General features: G+C 45.0%; 1 protein-coding gene across 1 annotated transcript; it reads right to left on the reverse strand.

The window, feature by feature from the left end:
* Positions 1-14,439: 14,439 nt before the first annotated feature.
* Positions 14,440-15,417, reverse strand: LOC115561574 (trace amine-associated receptor 1-like). The gene has a single exon (XM_030381722.1). It carries the CDS (start codon positions 15,415-15,417, stop codon positions 14,440-14,442), a length of 978 nt encoding a protein of 325 aa, XP_030237582.1.
* Positions 15,418-15,880: the final 463 nt, after the last annotated feature.

A 15,880-nucleotide genomic window follows, 5' to 3' on the forward strand; every position in this document is an offset into this window, starting at 1 on the left:
CTGCCAGGAGCTGATTGCTGATCGTCGACACCCATGCTGGCTGCCCTCCTGCAGCTATAAAAGCTGCAGGAGTCAGCCACTTGGGTCTCTCTCTCTTGATGAATGGTTTGTTTTGGTTTTGGTTTGGGTTAGTTAGGTTGAGTTAATGCTGCTTTACACACACCATACACTCATCCACTCACACAGACACCGCACCCGTTACTGACTACTGACATTCACGCATCATTTATTAGTTTAATCTTGAATTGGTTTAAATAAATTATAATTTGGTAAAACTACCGGTCTTGCGTGGTCTCCTCCTTTGTCCTTCCCTTGAGCCGGGATGTGACATGGGGGCTCGTCAATAAGTTGTTGCATTGAGTAGTTGAACAGGTTGGAGGAATATCATATAGGACAGGTTAGTAGTTGGTTTGGGAGCAGGTTCATAGTGGGTAATGCGGTTCATGCTAGGCTAACAGAGTTGATTGTCTGGTGAGCTCATGTCTGAGTTTGAACTTTCCCTGGTAGGCTTTAGTTGCGTTTCCCCTTTGGGTTACGTGAATTTTTTTTCTTTTGTTTTTCCCTTTTTGTAGTGCTGTGGGGCGTGGTTAGTGTCAATTGTTCAATGTCAATTGTCTCGGGGGCACATCCGAAGGATATTGGGGGTTGCCTGCTTGCAGGTCGCCTTTCAAACCGGCTGGTTTACAGTGCGTAAATACCCACCGCAAGCTGCATGAACATTAGGGTCAAGATTATTCAGGGTTGGATAGGCAGTTAGGGGGGAAGTTCTTATTCTAGTGGCATCCCAGTGATCAAAGCTGTTTTGGCATGGCTGCGGTAGTAGAAGCGTTTATTCAGTCTCCTTCTGAGACCTTGCTGGACAGCTGTACAAAGGACCAACTGTTGAAAATTGCTGATCATTTCGGAATTGAAATTGCAGCCACACGTCTGAAGGACACAATCAAATGTATCCTGAAGGCGACTTTGATGGAGGAAGGGGTTTTGGCTTCTGATGAAGGTAAGGGTTTACCAAGTTCGATGGTTTCACCAGGGGGGAGTCTCACCTTTGATCAACAAAAGGAACTGATGTTAATACAAATGGAACATGAAAAAACAAAAATGGATAACGAATTGGCTCTTGAAAAAACAAAAATGGATAACGAATTGGCTCTTGAAAAAACAAAAATGGATAAGGAGTTAGCGCTTGAAGCAAAACAAAGAACAGAACAAGCAAAACTGGACATTGAACAATTTAAACTAGATCTAGTTAGAGAAGGGAAAATGGCAGGAACTGATATAACTAGGTCTGCTGGTTCATCTAGGGTAGATTGTACTAAGAATCTCAGATTGCTGCCTAAGTTTGATGAGGAAGACCAGATACGTTTTTTTCCTTGTTTGAACGTCTAGCTGATTCACAGGAGTGGCCTGATAGTGAACGTACGTTGTTACTTCAATGCGTGTTTAGAGGTAAAGCCCAAAAGGCATATGCAGCATTAACAGCAGAACAGTGCAAAGAGTATAAAATGGTCAAAGACGCCGTTTTAAAAGCTTATGAATTAGTGCCTGAAGCCTACAGGCAGCTCTTCAGAAATTGGAAAAAAGGGGTAAAGCAAACGCATGTGGATTTTGAAAGGGAGCTGGATATACATTTTGATCGGTGGTGTTCTGCATCCAGTGTTGTGTGATTTGAAGAACTGCGTAACCTTGTTGTGCTGGAACAATTTAAGCAGTCGTTGCCTAACTACATATCTACTTATATCAATGAGAGAAAAGTTAAAACTCCAAAAGAAGCCGCTGTACTTGCGGACGAATATAGTTTAACACACAAGCGTATCTTCGGGGAGCAAAGTCAACAACGGTTTAGACTCAAAGACAGCGGGGAGAAAGGTGAATCGGATTTCAACCGGGGTTTTACAAAGGGAGAGCTAGGCACAGTTGGGAACAACGAATATAACACAGCTTGTAATTTTTGTCAGCGACAGGGGCACTGGAAGAAGGAGTGCACGATGCTAAAATCAAAAAAAGGTTTTAGTACATGGCCTGCTAAGTCTGTTGGGTTAGCTGCGCCGCTTAGTATCTCAGAGTTAAATACTGTTAAAGTTGGTTCTCCGTATCAGATGCAAACCAAGATGTTGAGTGCAGCTGACATTGCCTCAAAGTACGCTCCATTTATATCAGATGGGTTTGTGTCCCTAGTTGACAGTAGTGAGAAGGTTCCAGTCAAAATTTTTAGAGATTCTGGCGCAATAAATAACTTCATCAGGGAGTCGGTCTTGCAGTTTGCTCCATACTCGGACACAGGGAGTTGTGTTCCGGTCAGAGGAATTGGATTGAACACTATTTTTGTACCGGTTCATACAGTAAAGTTATCCTGTAATTTCGGACAGGGGGAAGTGGAGGTTTGTGTGCGTCGAGAATTACCAGTGGCTGGTGTTGACATTATTTTGGGTAATGAGTTTGCAGGAGCATGTATGTGGCCTGAGGCATCAACTTCTGATGTGACCTCACAGGGGGTTTACAGTTCAGCGCCGGTTAGGGCTCAGGGTTCTGAGGTCTCTGAGCAGTCGGTATCTCCTGTGTGTGCGGTAACTCGGTCCATGAGTGTTATGCCCAATGTTAATAGGTCAAAGGCTGAGTCAGGTAAGGGGAATGATGACAAATTTGCATTTCTGTGGCCAACTGATCTTGTGTCTGTTTCTCAGGCGGAATTCGTGAGGGACCAGAAAGAGGATCTCTCGTTAAAAGAACTGTTTGAGCAGGCCGGGCACGGTATTAATGGGGGAAACAACTCGGGAGGGTATTTTCTCCATCATGATCTGCTGATGAGGAGGTGGGTCCCTCATGGTGACGATGTGGCTGGGGGTTCAGTGGAGCAGTTTGTACTTCCAGTGAAGTATAGACAATCTGTGATCAAGTTGGCTCATGATAATGTGGCTGGACATATGGGAGTGAGAAAGACTTATGATCGTGTCCTGCGACTTTTTTTGGCCTCGTCTGAAATGGGAGATAGCATCTTGCATTCGGACCTGTCATACGTGTCAGTTGACAGGCAAACCAAATCAGTGCATTACACCCGCTCCCCTATATCCTATACCTGTGATAAGTCAGCCCTTTGAACATTTGATTATTGATTGTGTTGGCCCTCTACCTCGGTCAAGATCAGGTAGTCAGTATTTGCTGACTGTGATGTGTCAGGCAACCAGGTATCCGGCTGTTTACCCACTGCATACTATTTCTGCCAAGTCAGTGGTTAGAGCCCTTAGTAAGTTCATTTCGGTGTTTGGGATCCCCAAGGTAATCCAGAGCGATCAGGGCTCGAATTTTACGTCTCGGTTGTTTGCCCAGGTCCTCCAGCAACTTCATATCAAACATAACAAGTCGTCCGTATACAATCCTCAAAGTCAGGGTGCACTGGAGAGATTTCATCAGCATTTAAAATCATTGCTCCGCGCTTACTGCACTGAGTTGAAGGTAGACTGGGAAGAGGGGTTGCCTTGGCTCCTGTTGGCGGCCAGAGAGGTTGTGCAGGAGAGTACAGGTTTCAGTCCAAATGAGCTTGTGTTTGCACACACGGTGCGGGGTCCTTTAACCATAGTGTCAGAACAGTGGAAGTCTGAAGGGCCCCCACCAGACTTGATTACCTTTGTCAATGGCTTTAGGCAGAGACTTTATGAAGCAGGGGTGCTGGCTAAGGAAAAATTGGAAATCTCTCAGAAAAAAATGAAAAGGCTTTATGACTGTAAAGTTGAACAACGCCAGTACGGTCCTGGCGATCAGGTTTTAGTATTGTTGCCAGTAGTCGAATCACCATTTCATGCCAAGTTTTTTTGGTCCCTGTTCGGTATTGAAAAAGGTTTCAGAGCAGAACTATCTGATTGACATGCCCAACAAAAGAAAATCATCAAAAATCTGCCATGTTAATTTGTTAAAACCCTATCATGCGCGGTTGTTGTCGTCGGAGTCGTCTTTGAATGTGGGAAATTCCAAGGCATGCGGCAACCCCACTCTTTTGGTAAGCCCGGTTAACCCCTGTACATCCCAGGTCATGGCAGAGCTTGAGGAGGGAGGAGATGTGTCTGGAGATGGGGTTTTACTACCTCGCCTAAAGAATTCAGAGACACTGTGTATCTTGTCTGAGTTATTGGGACATTTGGATGTCGGTAAACGTGATCAGTTGGCTAGTATTATTCAGTCTTATCCATCTCTGTTTTCAGACACGCCTTCTCGCACGCACTTAATCGAACATGATGTTGACGTTGGGGATGCTCAGCCCATAAAACAGCGCTTTTACCGGCTTTCGTCTGACAGAAAAGAGGTACTAGATTATGAGGTACACTATATGCTGGAAAATGGCATTGCGGAGCCATCTTTCTCTGCTTGGTCTTCGCCATGTCTGTTGGTTAAAAAACCAGATTCCACTTTTAGGCCTTGCACTGACTTCCGTAAAGTTAATGCTATTACCAAGCCCGATGTGTATCCCCTTCCAAGGATGGAGGATTGTGTTGATCAAGTCGGGGCAGCAAAATATGTCAGCAAATTCGATCTTCTAAAAGGTTATTGGCAGGTTCCCCTTTCTAAAAGAGCTCAAGAGGTTTGCTCCTTTATTACGCCCTCTGGTTTGTATGCTTACACTGTCATGCCGTTTGGATTGCGTAATGCGCCAGCCACCTTCCAACGCCTAATGAATAGAGTTGTGTCAGGGTTGTGTGGCTGTGCGGTGTATCTGGATGATGTGGTAATATACAGTGACACCTGGGAGGAACATCTAGTCCGAATGACAGCATTGTTAGATAGACTGGCTTGGGCCAGGTTGACTATCAATCTAGCCAAATGTGAGTTTGCTAGAGCCACGGTCACATATCTGGGAAAGGTGGTGGGACAAGGTGAGGTGCGGCCTGTTGGGGCCAAGGTTGCAGCCATTGAAGTATACCCAGCCCCGTCCACTAGAGCAGAGCTCATGAGATTCCTGGGGTTGGCGGGTTATTATCGTTGTTTCTGTGCTAACTTTTCTTCTGTAGCGACCCCCCTGACCAACCTGCTTAAGGCTGGAGCCAAATACAACTGGTCCCCTGAGTGTCAGGTGGCGTTTGAGAAAGTGAAGCGGCAACTGTGTTCAGCTCCTGTCCTGGCTGCTCCTCAGCTGGGGAAACCTTTCCAGTTGCAGACCGATGCCAGCAACGTTGGGGCTGGGGCGGTTTTGTTGCAGTCAGATGGTAATGGTTTTGAAAGACCTGTATGCTACTTACTGTTTAAACTAAAAAGTTTAAACAGTATCAGCTGCATTATTCGGTGATAGAAAAGGAAGCGCTGGCATTGATTTGGGCTCTCCAACATTTTGATGTGTACATTGGAGCCGGTGCGCCGCTGGTGGTGTACACTGACCACAATCCGTTGACCTTCTTGAAGTCTCTCCAGAATCCTAACCAGCGGTTGATGAGATGGGCTTTGTTTCTGCAGCCTTATCACCTGGATATCAGACATATCAGAGGCCAGAGTAATGTAGCGGCGGATGCTCTTTCCCGTGCACCATTGCCGTAACTACACCCGTCTGTTTAACCTGTGTTCCTGTTTTGTAGGTTCCTAGGTCGTTTTTATGGAGGGGGGTGTGACAGCTCCTGGCACCTCCTGATTGGCAGGCTGCCAGGAGCTGATTGCTGATCGTCGACACCCATGCTGGCTGCCCTCCTGCAGCTATAAAAGCTGCAGGAGTCAGCCACTTGGGTCTCTCTCTCTTGACGAATGGTTTGTTTTGGTTTTGGTATTGGTTTGGGTTAGTTAGGTTGAGTTAATGCTGCTTTACACACACCATACACTCATCCACTCACACAGACACCGCACCCGTTACTGACTACTGACATTCACGCATCATTTATTAGTTTAATCTTGAATTGGTTTAAATAAATTATAATTTGGTAAAACTACCGGTCTTGCGTGGTCTCCTCCTTTGTCCTTCCCTTGAGCCGGGATGTGACAATACCATTCACAAGGTAATAACCAACTAATATAAACTACAGGAGCCCTGGAAGTGTGCAATGCTGAAGTACACTGAGAAGAGGCTTCACTTCACCTACAGCTCTATGAAGGCACGCACCCTACTCTCTGTGATGGACAACAACGAGAATGTTGGCCGTCAACAAGCAACGACCAGTGATGGTAAGCCTACACATAATAGATGACTGCAAAATTGTAAGCCTCCTTTAACAAGTGCACTGTAAGTGTACTTGCCAAGCCTTGGTTTGTCTATGTTGCTGTGCATTTTGTCTCCCTCAGGGACTCCCGAGATACAATTTGGTTTTTCCATAACAAACTAAAAGATGGTTTGCCAGGAAGAGAGCCAACCAGGAAGACATTCAGCAAGGATTTGGTGGAGCGGGTCCTGGAAAGGCGCAAGGATCCTACTGTGAAGTTTGCAGATCCACATTTTTATATCCAGCAACCAGCTACTATATCCGACAACATAGCCACCACTCCAAGACCGGACAAAGATCAAAGTATTGCAGAACACGTCTCCTGTTTAAAACCTGATTAAAAGGGGAAAATGAAAGTCTAACTGTAGACTGAATACCGAAGGGTATTTGTTTCGGATGCTGGTCACTACACAGGATGGAAGAACACGTCGGTTTCCTCTTCCCAGCTGTGTTCCTTTCAACCCCCACTCAAAAACGATTCTGTAAGCCACCAATCGGTACTGCCTAAAACAAGAAGGAAAACAAGTTAGCTTTTGGGAGCAGGCTCTTACAAAAGACAGCTAAACTATGGTAATAGCCCACATAAAGACAATGGCCCTACTGCTGTTCATGGTAGACTGATTTGCTGAATTGATCAGGCTAAAAAGCCTACGGCCTATGCCTATATACTAAAAACTTTTTTTTTTGTCCAAGTAAGTCACGCTTGTGTATTACATTTTTGCCTTTAGTCCTGGTAGGACCTTTTGAACCAGATCAGTATTGTAATTAAGAAACTGTTCTTAGTTAATAAAAAGTAATAGCTGGCTAGTTATTCTAAGCTTTCTCCATCAGCCACTCTTTAGACGGAGGCTGTGGTTGTAGGCCTGCTTCAAGGGTAAAGAGTAGACCTAGCCTGTAATAAAGCAGACTTTGAGTCCATGTATGAACATACCATATATAATATTTGATTGATTGATTGCACTTTAATCTCGTCTCATTTTCGTCCGCTTATCCGGGGTCGGGTCGCGGGGAGAACAGCTCAAGCAGGGGGGGCCCCAGACTTCCCTTTCCCGGGCCACATTGACCAGCTCTGACGGGGGGATCCCGAGGCGTTCCCAGGCCAGTGTTGAGATATAATCTCTCCACCTAGTCCTGGGTCTTCCCCGAGGTCTCCTCCCCACTGGACGTGCCTGAAACACCTCCCAAGGATGGCGCCCAGTGGGCATCCTAACCAGATGCCCGAACCACCTCAGCTGATTCCTTTCCAAGTAAAGGAGCAGCGGCTCTAATCCGAGTTCCTCACGGATGGCTGAGCTTCTCACCCTATCCCTAAGGGAGACGCCAGCCACCCTTCTGAGAAAACTCATCTCGGCCGCTTGTACCCGCGATCTCGTCCTTTCGGTCATCACCCAGCCCTCATGACCATAGGTGAGGATAGGAACGAAGATCGACCGGTAGATCGAGAGCTTTGCCTTGCGGCTCAGCTCTCTTTTCGTTACAACGGTGCGGTAAAGCGAACGCAATACCGCCCCCGCTGCTCCGATTCTCCGGCCAATCTCACGCTCCATAGTACCCTCACTCGCAAACAAGACCCCGAGGTACTTGAACTCCTTCACTTGGGCTAAGGACTCATTTCCTACCCGGAGTAAGCAATCCACCGGTTTCCTGCTGAGAGTCATGGCCTCAGATTTAGCGGTGCCGATCCTCATCCCAGCCGCTTCACACTCGGCCGCCAGCCGATCCAGTGAGTGCTGAAGGTCACAGGCCGATGATCCAATGAGGACCACATCATCTGCAAAAAGCAGTGACGAGATCCTCAGACCACCGAACTGCAACCCCTCCCCACCACGACTACGCCTCGATATCCTGTCCATGTATATCACAAACAGGATTGGTGACAAGGCGCAGCCCTGGCGGAGACCAGCACCCACTGAGAACGAAACTGACTGGCTGCCGAGGACGCGAACACAGCTCTCGCTTTGGGAGTACAGAGATTGGATGACCCTGAGGATAGACCCCCTTACCCTATCAGGGCCCCAGACTAACTTTTTCCTTGGGTGCACTGGTGCGCCTACATTTTTTATTTGGGTGTATTTATGGTGCACCCAAGGTGCACCCAAGTTTTGAGTTGTTGATGGGGGGGGCAACCGGGCAACTGTACCGGTTGCACCGTCGATATTTACGCCATTGATTAATAATATTTTGACCATTAAATAAATGCCTTAAATAAATGCCGAATCTGTATCTCTCATAAAGAATATCGTCAGACAATGCCAAGGGTGCGGTTCTGTCCCGAAAAACCCTCTGTCTCCGGAGAGACGCCTGTACGATAAGTGCGCCGAGGTCCATCGGAACACCCACAAATGGTGACGCCATTATCGGAGGAGGGGCTAGGAAGCTGCGCACGCCGATATAAGTAGCCGATCTCCGGGTGGACTCGCTGAAAAGCTGCTCCCGACCAGGTTTGGTTGCGAGAGTAAGTCACCTAGTGATACAGCGACGCTTAAAGAGATCGACTTTCATGGTACAGCTAACCCAGGCTTTCAGCTCAACATACCTGGCTAACCTTCTAATCGAGCTTCGTAGTACAGGCCCCTGGATTGGGCTTCGCGGGTTTGTTTACCGGCGTTGCTATTGTTACCGGTCTTGCGTGTTCCAACGGTTTATTAGGCATCTAATAAATCGCTGTCTAATCAATACTTCATTCAATGCCTCTTCCGTGGTTATTACAATATTATGAATAGACTGCTCTGTAAAAAACAAAATAATAATTATACCAGATACATTTTCAGTCGCACCGGTGCGCCCAAATAAAATATTTGGTCGCACTACCCCGAATTCTAGGCGCATGTGCGCCCAAATTAGGCGCACTCTGGAGCCCTGCCCATACTCCCGCAGCACCTCCCACAGTTTCTCCTGGGGGACCCGGTCATACGCCTTCTCCAGATCCACAAAACACATGTAGACCGGATGGGCATACTCCCAGGCCCCCTCCAGGATCCTTGCGAGAGTGAAGAGCTGGTCCGTAGTTCCACGTCCGGGGCGAAAACCGCATTGTTCCTCTTCAATCTGAGGTTCGACGATCGGCCGAAACCTCCTTTCCAGCACCTTGGAGTAGACTTTACCAGGGAGGCTGAGAAGTGTGATACCCCGGTAATTGGCAAACACTCTGGTCACCCTTTTTAAAAAGGGGAACAACCACCCCGGTTTGCCACTCCTTTGGCACTGTACCCGACTCCCACGCGATGTTGAATAGGCGTGTCAACCATGACAGCCCCTCAACACCCAGAGCCTTTAGCATTTCTGGCTGGATCTCATCAATCCCTGGGGCTTTGCCACTGCGGAGATGTTTGACTACCTCAGTGACCTCCACCAGGGAAATTGACGACTATTATTATACATGGTATGGTCATGCATGGCAACACACAATTACATTTTGTTTGGATTGCACACTTACAACATTGACAACTGGCCGTTGGGTCCAGCAGGTCTGGGTCTTCTTTTCCAATTTATTTTATCAAAGGAGAAGAATGTTTCCAGCACTCCTCAATTTAGAAGGGGTGGAAAGTCCTGGTGCTCCATAATGCAGATTGCCCTGTCTCGGGGGGCGCTATGCCCAGACACATCGATATCCTGAAAACTATTGTCCAGCTCAAGCTCTTGCAAAGTCCCACTCCCTGCAGCAAAAACATTCGTCCTCTGTCGGCATTTGAATACATTTTCTGCACTGGCACCACCAGTAGCAATGACAGCGGCAGGTAAAAAAACTAGAGCCAGCAACCTAGGTATCGGTCCACCGCTGCCGTAGCCTACTACCAGGAATATAACACTGCTGCTGAGACCCAGCAATTCCCTCAAAATGCAATGCAATGCAAGGTTGGTTTTATTTCTAACATTATTCTATAAACAGACATTTAAATCTATAGTCTGTCGTTATAATTGATTTACCTCGGGTGTACTGTGGAGTTGGTAAGACTGTTTTTAATAGCAGGCTACCATTGCCCGTTGACGTGCGCTTGCCTAGCACGAGCGAACTCTGCAACTAGAAGGACTGAATGAAATGTGTTAAACTGTCTCCACTGATAAAGATCACCAAGGCTCACTTGGGAATCAGGTCCTATGTCCAAAATTCGACGTAATCGACTGTTCTGAGACCCCTCTTCAGAAGGCTCACAATCTGGACTCAAGAGTCGAGACTTGCAGTCATTACTATGGACATAATACAATCAAGTTCCTCATAGCTATTGCACCATGTGGTCTGATTATGTTCATCTCTCCAGCATATGGTGGGAGATGCAGTGACAAGTTCATCACAGCCAACTCAGGGTTTCTGGAGTATCTGCTTCCAGGTGATGAGGTGATGGCTGACCGAGGTGATGTTATCTGTTGCGTTTTTTTGAAGAAGCAGTCCAATCCTTGGTTGCTTTTAACTCACTTTATTTTTTAAAGTATTTCGGTATGGTAACTATGAAGCAAAAGGGAGGGAATTGTATCTAACGCGTATGAGAGAAATATTGTGAGCTACTTCGAGACCCGGGCTTAGGCCCGAGTCTCTCCGCAGGTCTACCTATGAGCTCTGTCCTCAATCTGAACTCCCTCTCAAACAGTGCCCATTAACCTGGCCCCGAAATTTGACAAGATTCTGAGAGTCTGTGCAGGTCTATGTTATCTTCGTGGGGACATTAAACAAGAAGATGAGGAATAAGATGTTCAATCGGTTATAAGTAAAATCAGTTGTAATGGTTACATGGTTAAAATGTTGTTTCTCTTGTTGTTTATATTGTTAATTTTTTACCAATCTATAACAAACTTTAACTGATATCTGTATTTATATACACAAACATGATGTCTTTGTCAGAGAGGGTCAATAAAATAAACTTGACGCATTTGCTAAATCCTTTAATGATTGAGTTAATGCTTTGACATAATACTAAAAACGAATTACATTAAAAGCAATGGCCAATAATATGTACTAATAGTAGTTAAACTATGTACAAGTAGTTAAGTAGTATGAAGTAATAATTTGCATAACTGCATGTAACGCTCACAGAGCAACAGGCGACCTTCATTATACTCGTCTGAAACAAAAGGAAGCATGTCTCTGAAATAGAATGCTCTTAGTCTAGCCAGTCTTTGCACAGAAAGCCTCATCATATGGAATGGCATTACCTTTTGAATGAGACCAAATCAGTAACTTGCATGCCTTTAGCTTTGTGCAGAACAAGCTAATTTGTACTTACATGTAGAAGCCGCGGGTAATCATTAAAAATATCCCATTATGACATCTGAGGCCACCGCCACATATCATCCACCCACTTCATTAACCTCGGGTGGCAAAGGCAATCCCTGTCTCTACCTACGTTAGCCTCTCCATCCCCTTCAGACCCTGTGTCCATTACAATGGACGTCACATGACAGGGGCTTTTTTTTAACTTTTTGCAACGTTTAACACCACTTGAACCCTTAACCTTAAGTCCATATAATTGGACGTTTAACAACCAATCAAACGGCAGTATAGCTTTGCTTGTTGACAAAAAAAAAATCCACCACATGGAAGAGAGGCATGGCAGGGCTTCACCCCACACGTCGAAGTAAGGACCATTTTCAACAGTTATATTCATATTTATAGATATTTTATAGAAGATTTCATAGTTTTGATACAATATTGAAAGATGGAATGTATAAATAGAAGTGTAATATCATATGTTTCAGTGTTAGTTTTTACACAGGATTTTTTCAAATATCGCTGTCCATTAGAATGGACAGTGGGTCAGAAACCATCTTATTGAACTCAATTTACCAGTATTGATGAATGACCTTATTACTATAAAAACAGTGTTAGTCCTGGAACTGATCGACAATGGAAATATCTCTGATATTGACATTTTTGGAAGCGATGAGGAAGATGGAGATGCTAATAGATTTCCAAGAGTTGGTGAGTGTAGAAAGTAAGTGAATATCATATTAAAAAATAGACATGTTTTAGTATAAACATCACATAATATCACATATAAGATTTTAAATAAATAAATAAATAAATACAAATGTTTAGGGCCCTTACATACTCAAAAACAGTATGGTGACAGCACAGACAGATAATGTTTTGCTAATGATTTCAGGGGAAGAGAGGGATGAGGCAGAGGTACCATTGGTAGGGGAAGAAGTTGAGATTGAGGCAGTGGAAGGTCAGGATGAGGAAGACAGAGAGAATTATGAGCTTGAGGAGGCAGATAGAAACCTGTTACTTGAGGATGGCCCTTTTGCAAACATCACAAAAAAGAGTGATATTGAGTGGCGTCGCACCCCCTTTACCCCAGTAAACACGACATGGGAAAGTCCTGCTCCTGAACCCCCTGAGCCACTAACACCATATGGCTACTTCAAGCAGTATGTTCCCAGTGAGATGTAACAGCTGATGACAACAATGACTAACATCTATGCAGAACAAAATGCAGTCAGGGGGTATAAACATGCATCAATTTCTGAGATTGAAGCCCTTGTTGGTCTACATTTGGCAACTGGGGCATTGGGTTTACCAAGAGTGCGAATGTACTGGTCTTCCAGTATCAATATCGGCCTTTTCCGGGATACTCTGTCTCGTGACCGATTTTTCAAGCTTCGCTCCAACCTGCATGTGGTGAACAACAATGAGGGGCCTTCTGAAAACAATGATGTGTTCTACAAGGTCAGACCACTCTATGATTCCATAAGGAAACGCTGTCTAGAGCTGCAAATGGAGGAACATCTCGCTATTGATGAGCAGATTGTGCCTTTCAGGGGGAAACTTTCTGTGCTTCAGTATATCAAAGGGAAGCCAGAACCATGGGGAGTCAAGATATATTTCCTCTGCGGCAAAAGTGGCCTTGCTTATGACTTCCTCATCTATCAAGGTGCCACAACAGAGCTCGCAGGTGTGGTTGCCAACCTGTTCCAGAGAATCCAGAATCCTAACCACAAGCTCTTTTTTGACAACTTCTTCACTACCTACAATGTCCTTGAAGTGCTGGCTGAAAAGAAAATCCATGCGGCTGGCACAGCTAGGGTTGTCCGCTTTGCAAAGCCTCCACTGAAGAGTGACAAGGAAATGTCAAAAAAAGAGCGAGGGAACCATGATGTAGTGAGTAGGGATGGAAAGGTGGTTCTAGTGAAGTGGTTTGATAACCGCTCTGTTGTGCTGGCCTCCAACTTTGTTGGTGTAGGAGATGAAGATGAAGTTGCTAGGTGGCAGAAGAAAGATGGGCAGTTTGTTAAGGTCAAGCGTCCAGAGGTGGTGAAGAAATACAATAAGGCCATGGAAGGGGGGGACAAGCAGGAAAAACGCATGTCTACTGTGACAAGTGTCAGGTACACTTCTGTTTTGTGTCACAGAGAAATTGCTTCAAATATGCCCACAGAAAATGAGACTAAAATGACAGAAATGTGAGACCCTCAAGTTATTTTTGTTGGTAAATTGTAACCAAAAAAAACAAACTTGTACTTACATGTAGAAGCCGCGGGTAATCATTAAAAATATCCCATTATGACAAAAAAAAAAAAAAAAAAGCTATGATGTTATATTTTAAAACTGTTTGGACCTTACAAAAAAACATCATTTGAAATGTTCAAGTTCATGTTCCATGTAATGTCAATGTTATATAAGACAAAAAATAGGTATGATGTTGTCACATAATGTTGATATTTTAACAACTGTTTGGACCCAATGTCCATTGAAATAGACAAAAAAAATAACAATTAAAGAGTTATGATAAAAAAAAAAAAAAATTGATTCTCATTTCTGGTAGCATTAAGGATGGGAAAAAGTCATTATTATTTTTTTCACAACCTTGGAACATAATTGGGGTCTGAAGGGGTTAATTCGTCGGGTATTTCAATGTAGCTGTCTAGCCATAGCTAGCCGACCGGAAGTTTCAACACAAAGCGGAAGACAATAACATTTAAAAAGGGCCGTGGCGGAATAAGGTGGATACTCAAATAATGTAGAGTTACAATACGTAACTAACGATATCTCAACCCATTGTGCAGTTTACATCAGATACAGAGCAGAAACAAAGCAGAAAAAGGGCCTTGTGGTGGTGTCTTTCACAGTCAGATTTCCACTAGGATAAATAATACCACAATAAATATCAATATTTAATGATATTATTTTTTTCAAAGACGAAAAAGGCTATATTTGGAATTATGCATGAACTGATATAATGGGAAAAACATTTATGATTAAATTTCCATCCATCAGTATCTAAGCCTTCGTTTTATGGCCCGACATCTTCTCGGAAACTTTAACATGAAATCACTGTTATGTGTCAGACAGTTTTGTGTCCGACATGTCAGACTGAAAGATGCGACCAGATACAATTATTTGTAACGCCTTCCTGAACCAACTGTAGAAGATGGCATACACAAACGGGTTGATGGTGGAATTAAAATATCCCAGCCACCCGAATGAGTCGAACAAGGCGGGCGGAATGGAGTATCCGATGAAGGGGTTGATGATGTTTAGGATGAAAAATGGCGTCCAGAAGGACAGAAATACGCCCATGATGAAGGCCAGCGTTTTGGTGGCTTTCCTCTGGTACTTGTCCACCTTTGAGGAGCTGGTGTCCTGTAGGCCTATGGTGCGCACTTGTCTCTGGGCCACCATGTAGATCTTCAGGTAGATGCCCAGCATGATGACCCCGGGGATGTAGAAAGATATAATCGATGACACAGTGCTGGAAACCCCACTCTGAAACAAAAAGCATCCTCCTTCACACGCCACATAGTTATAGTAGAACTCCTCAATTCCTAATATATTTAGCTCGAGGAAGATCATCCCAAAGCCGACAACAGACGAGACACACCATGTGACCAGGATCATGATGACTGCTGTGTTAACCGTTATCCTACGGGGATAGAGCAGAGGCTGGCACACAGCATAATAGCGGTCGATGGATATAAAGGACAGGTTCAATATAGAAGCAGTACACAGCAGGACGGAGGAGCTGTTGTGGAGCTTGCAAAACATCTCCCCGAAGTACCAGCAGGTTTCAATGGAAAGAATCATGAAGGGGACCATGACCATCACCGCCAGAAGGAGGTCGGTTACAGCCAGAGAAAGGGTCAGATAGTTGGTGGGCGTGTGGAGTTGCTTGAAGTGAGCGATGGCCACGATCACAAAGAGGTTTCCCAGCAATGTGAGGATCACAGCAGACCCAAGGCCAAAGTAGAGGTTGATGTGGACAGCAACAGGGTAGACCGTCCTCACACACGAGCCATTCCCGTAGCAGAACTCCATCGACCTGGGAGGGAGGGTGAGGGAGGGGGGGAGTAAGCAAGTGATAGAAAGGCAGTGGAAGAGAAGTGTGGGGGAGGCACATGGTTTTTGTTATGAGGGTCATTGTTTCCGCTACCTGATAGACATTATTTCATCAATGATGTAATACATAGCAGCTCGGGGGAGGGGGGTTGAGGGGGAAACACCCATATGCAAAGTACTTGAGGCAAAACATACATGAAACATGTGTCATAGAACAACATTCAATGCAGGTGTATATAAACAAAAGGAATGCCAAATGAATGGGCTAACAGCAAGAGCCAAAGCTGCTCTACTGTGCCTAATATACACAAACAAAAAACATCAATACAATCACAAGGTACGACTTCCGCTCCAGTGAGTCATCGCCTACAGGTGTTTTAAAGGCAGCGCTCATGAGCTCCTCCCTAGGTAACTGCCGAACCTGACAGTTGTGGCGAATTTT

Source organism: Gadus morhua, chromosome 16, assembly GCF_902167405.1.
Source record: "Gadus morhua chromosome 16, gadMor3.0, whole genome shotgun sequence".
Lineage (NCBI taxonomy): Eukaryota > Metazoa > Chordata > Actinopteri > Gadiformes > Gadidae > Gadus > Gadus morhua.

Excerpts from the sequence above, each read along its gene's own strand:
- LOC115561574 (XM_030381722.1), bottom strand. The coding sequence starts at position 15,417 with ATGGAGTTCTGCTACGGGAATGGCTCGTGTGTGAGGACGGTCTACCCT.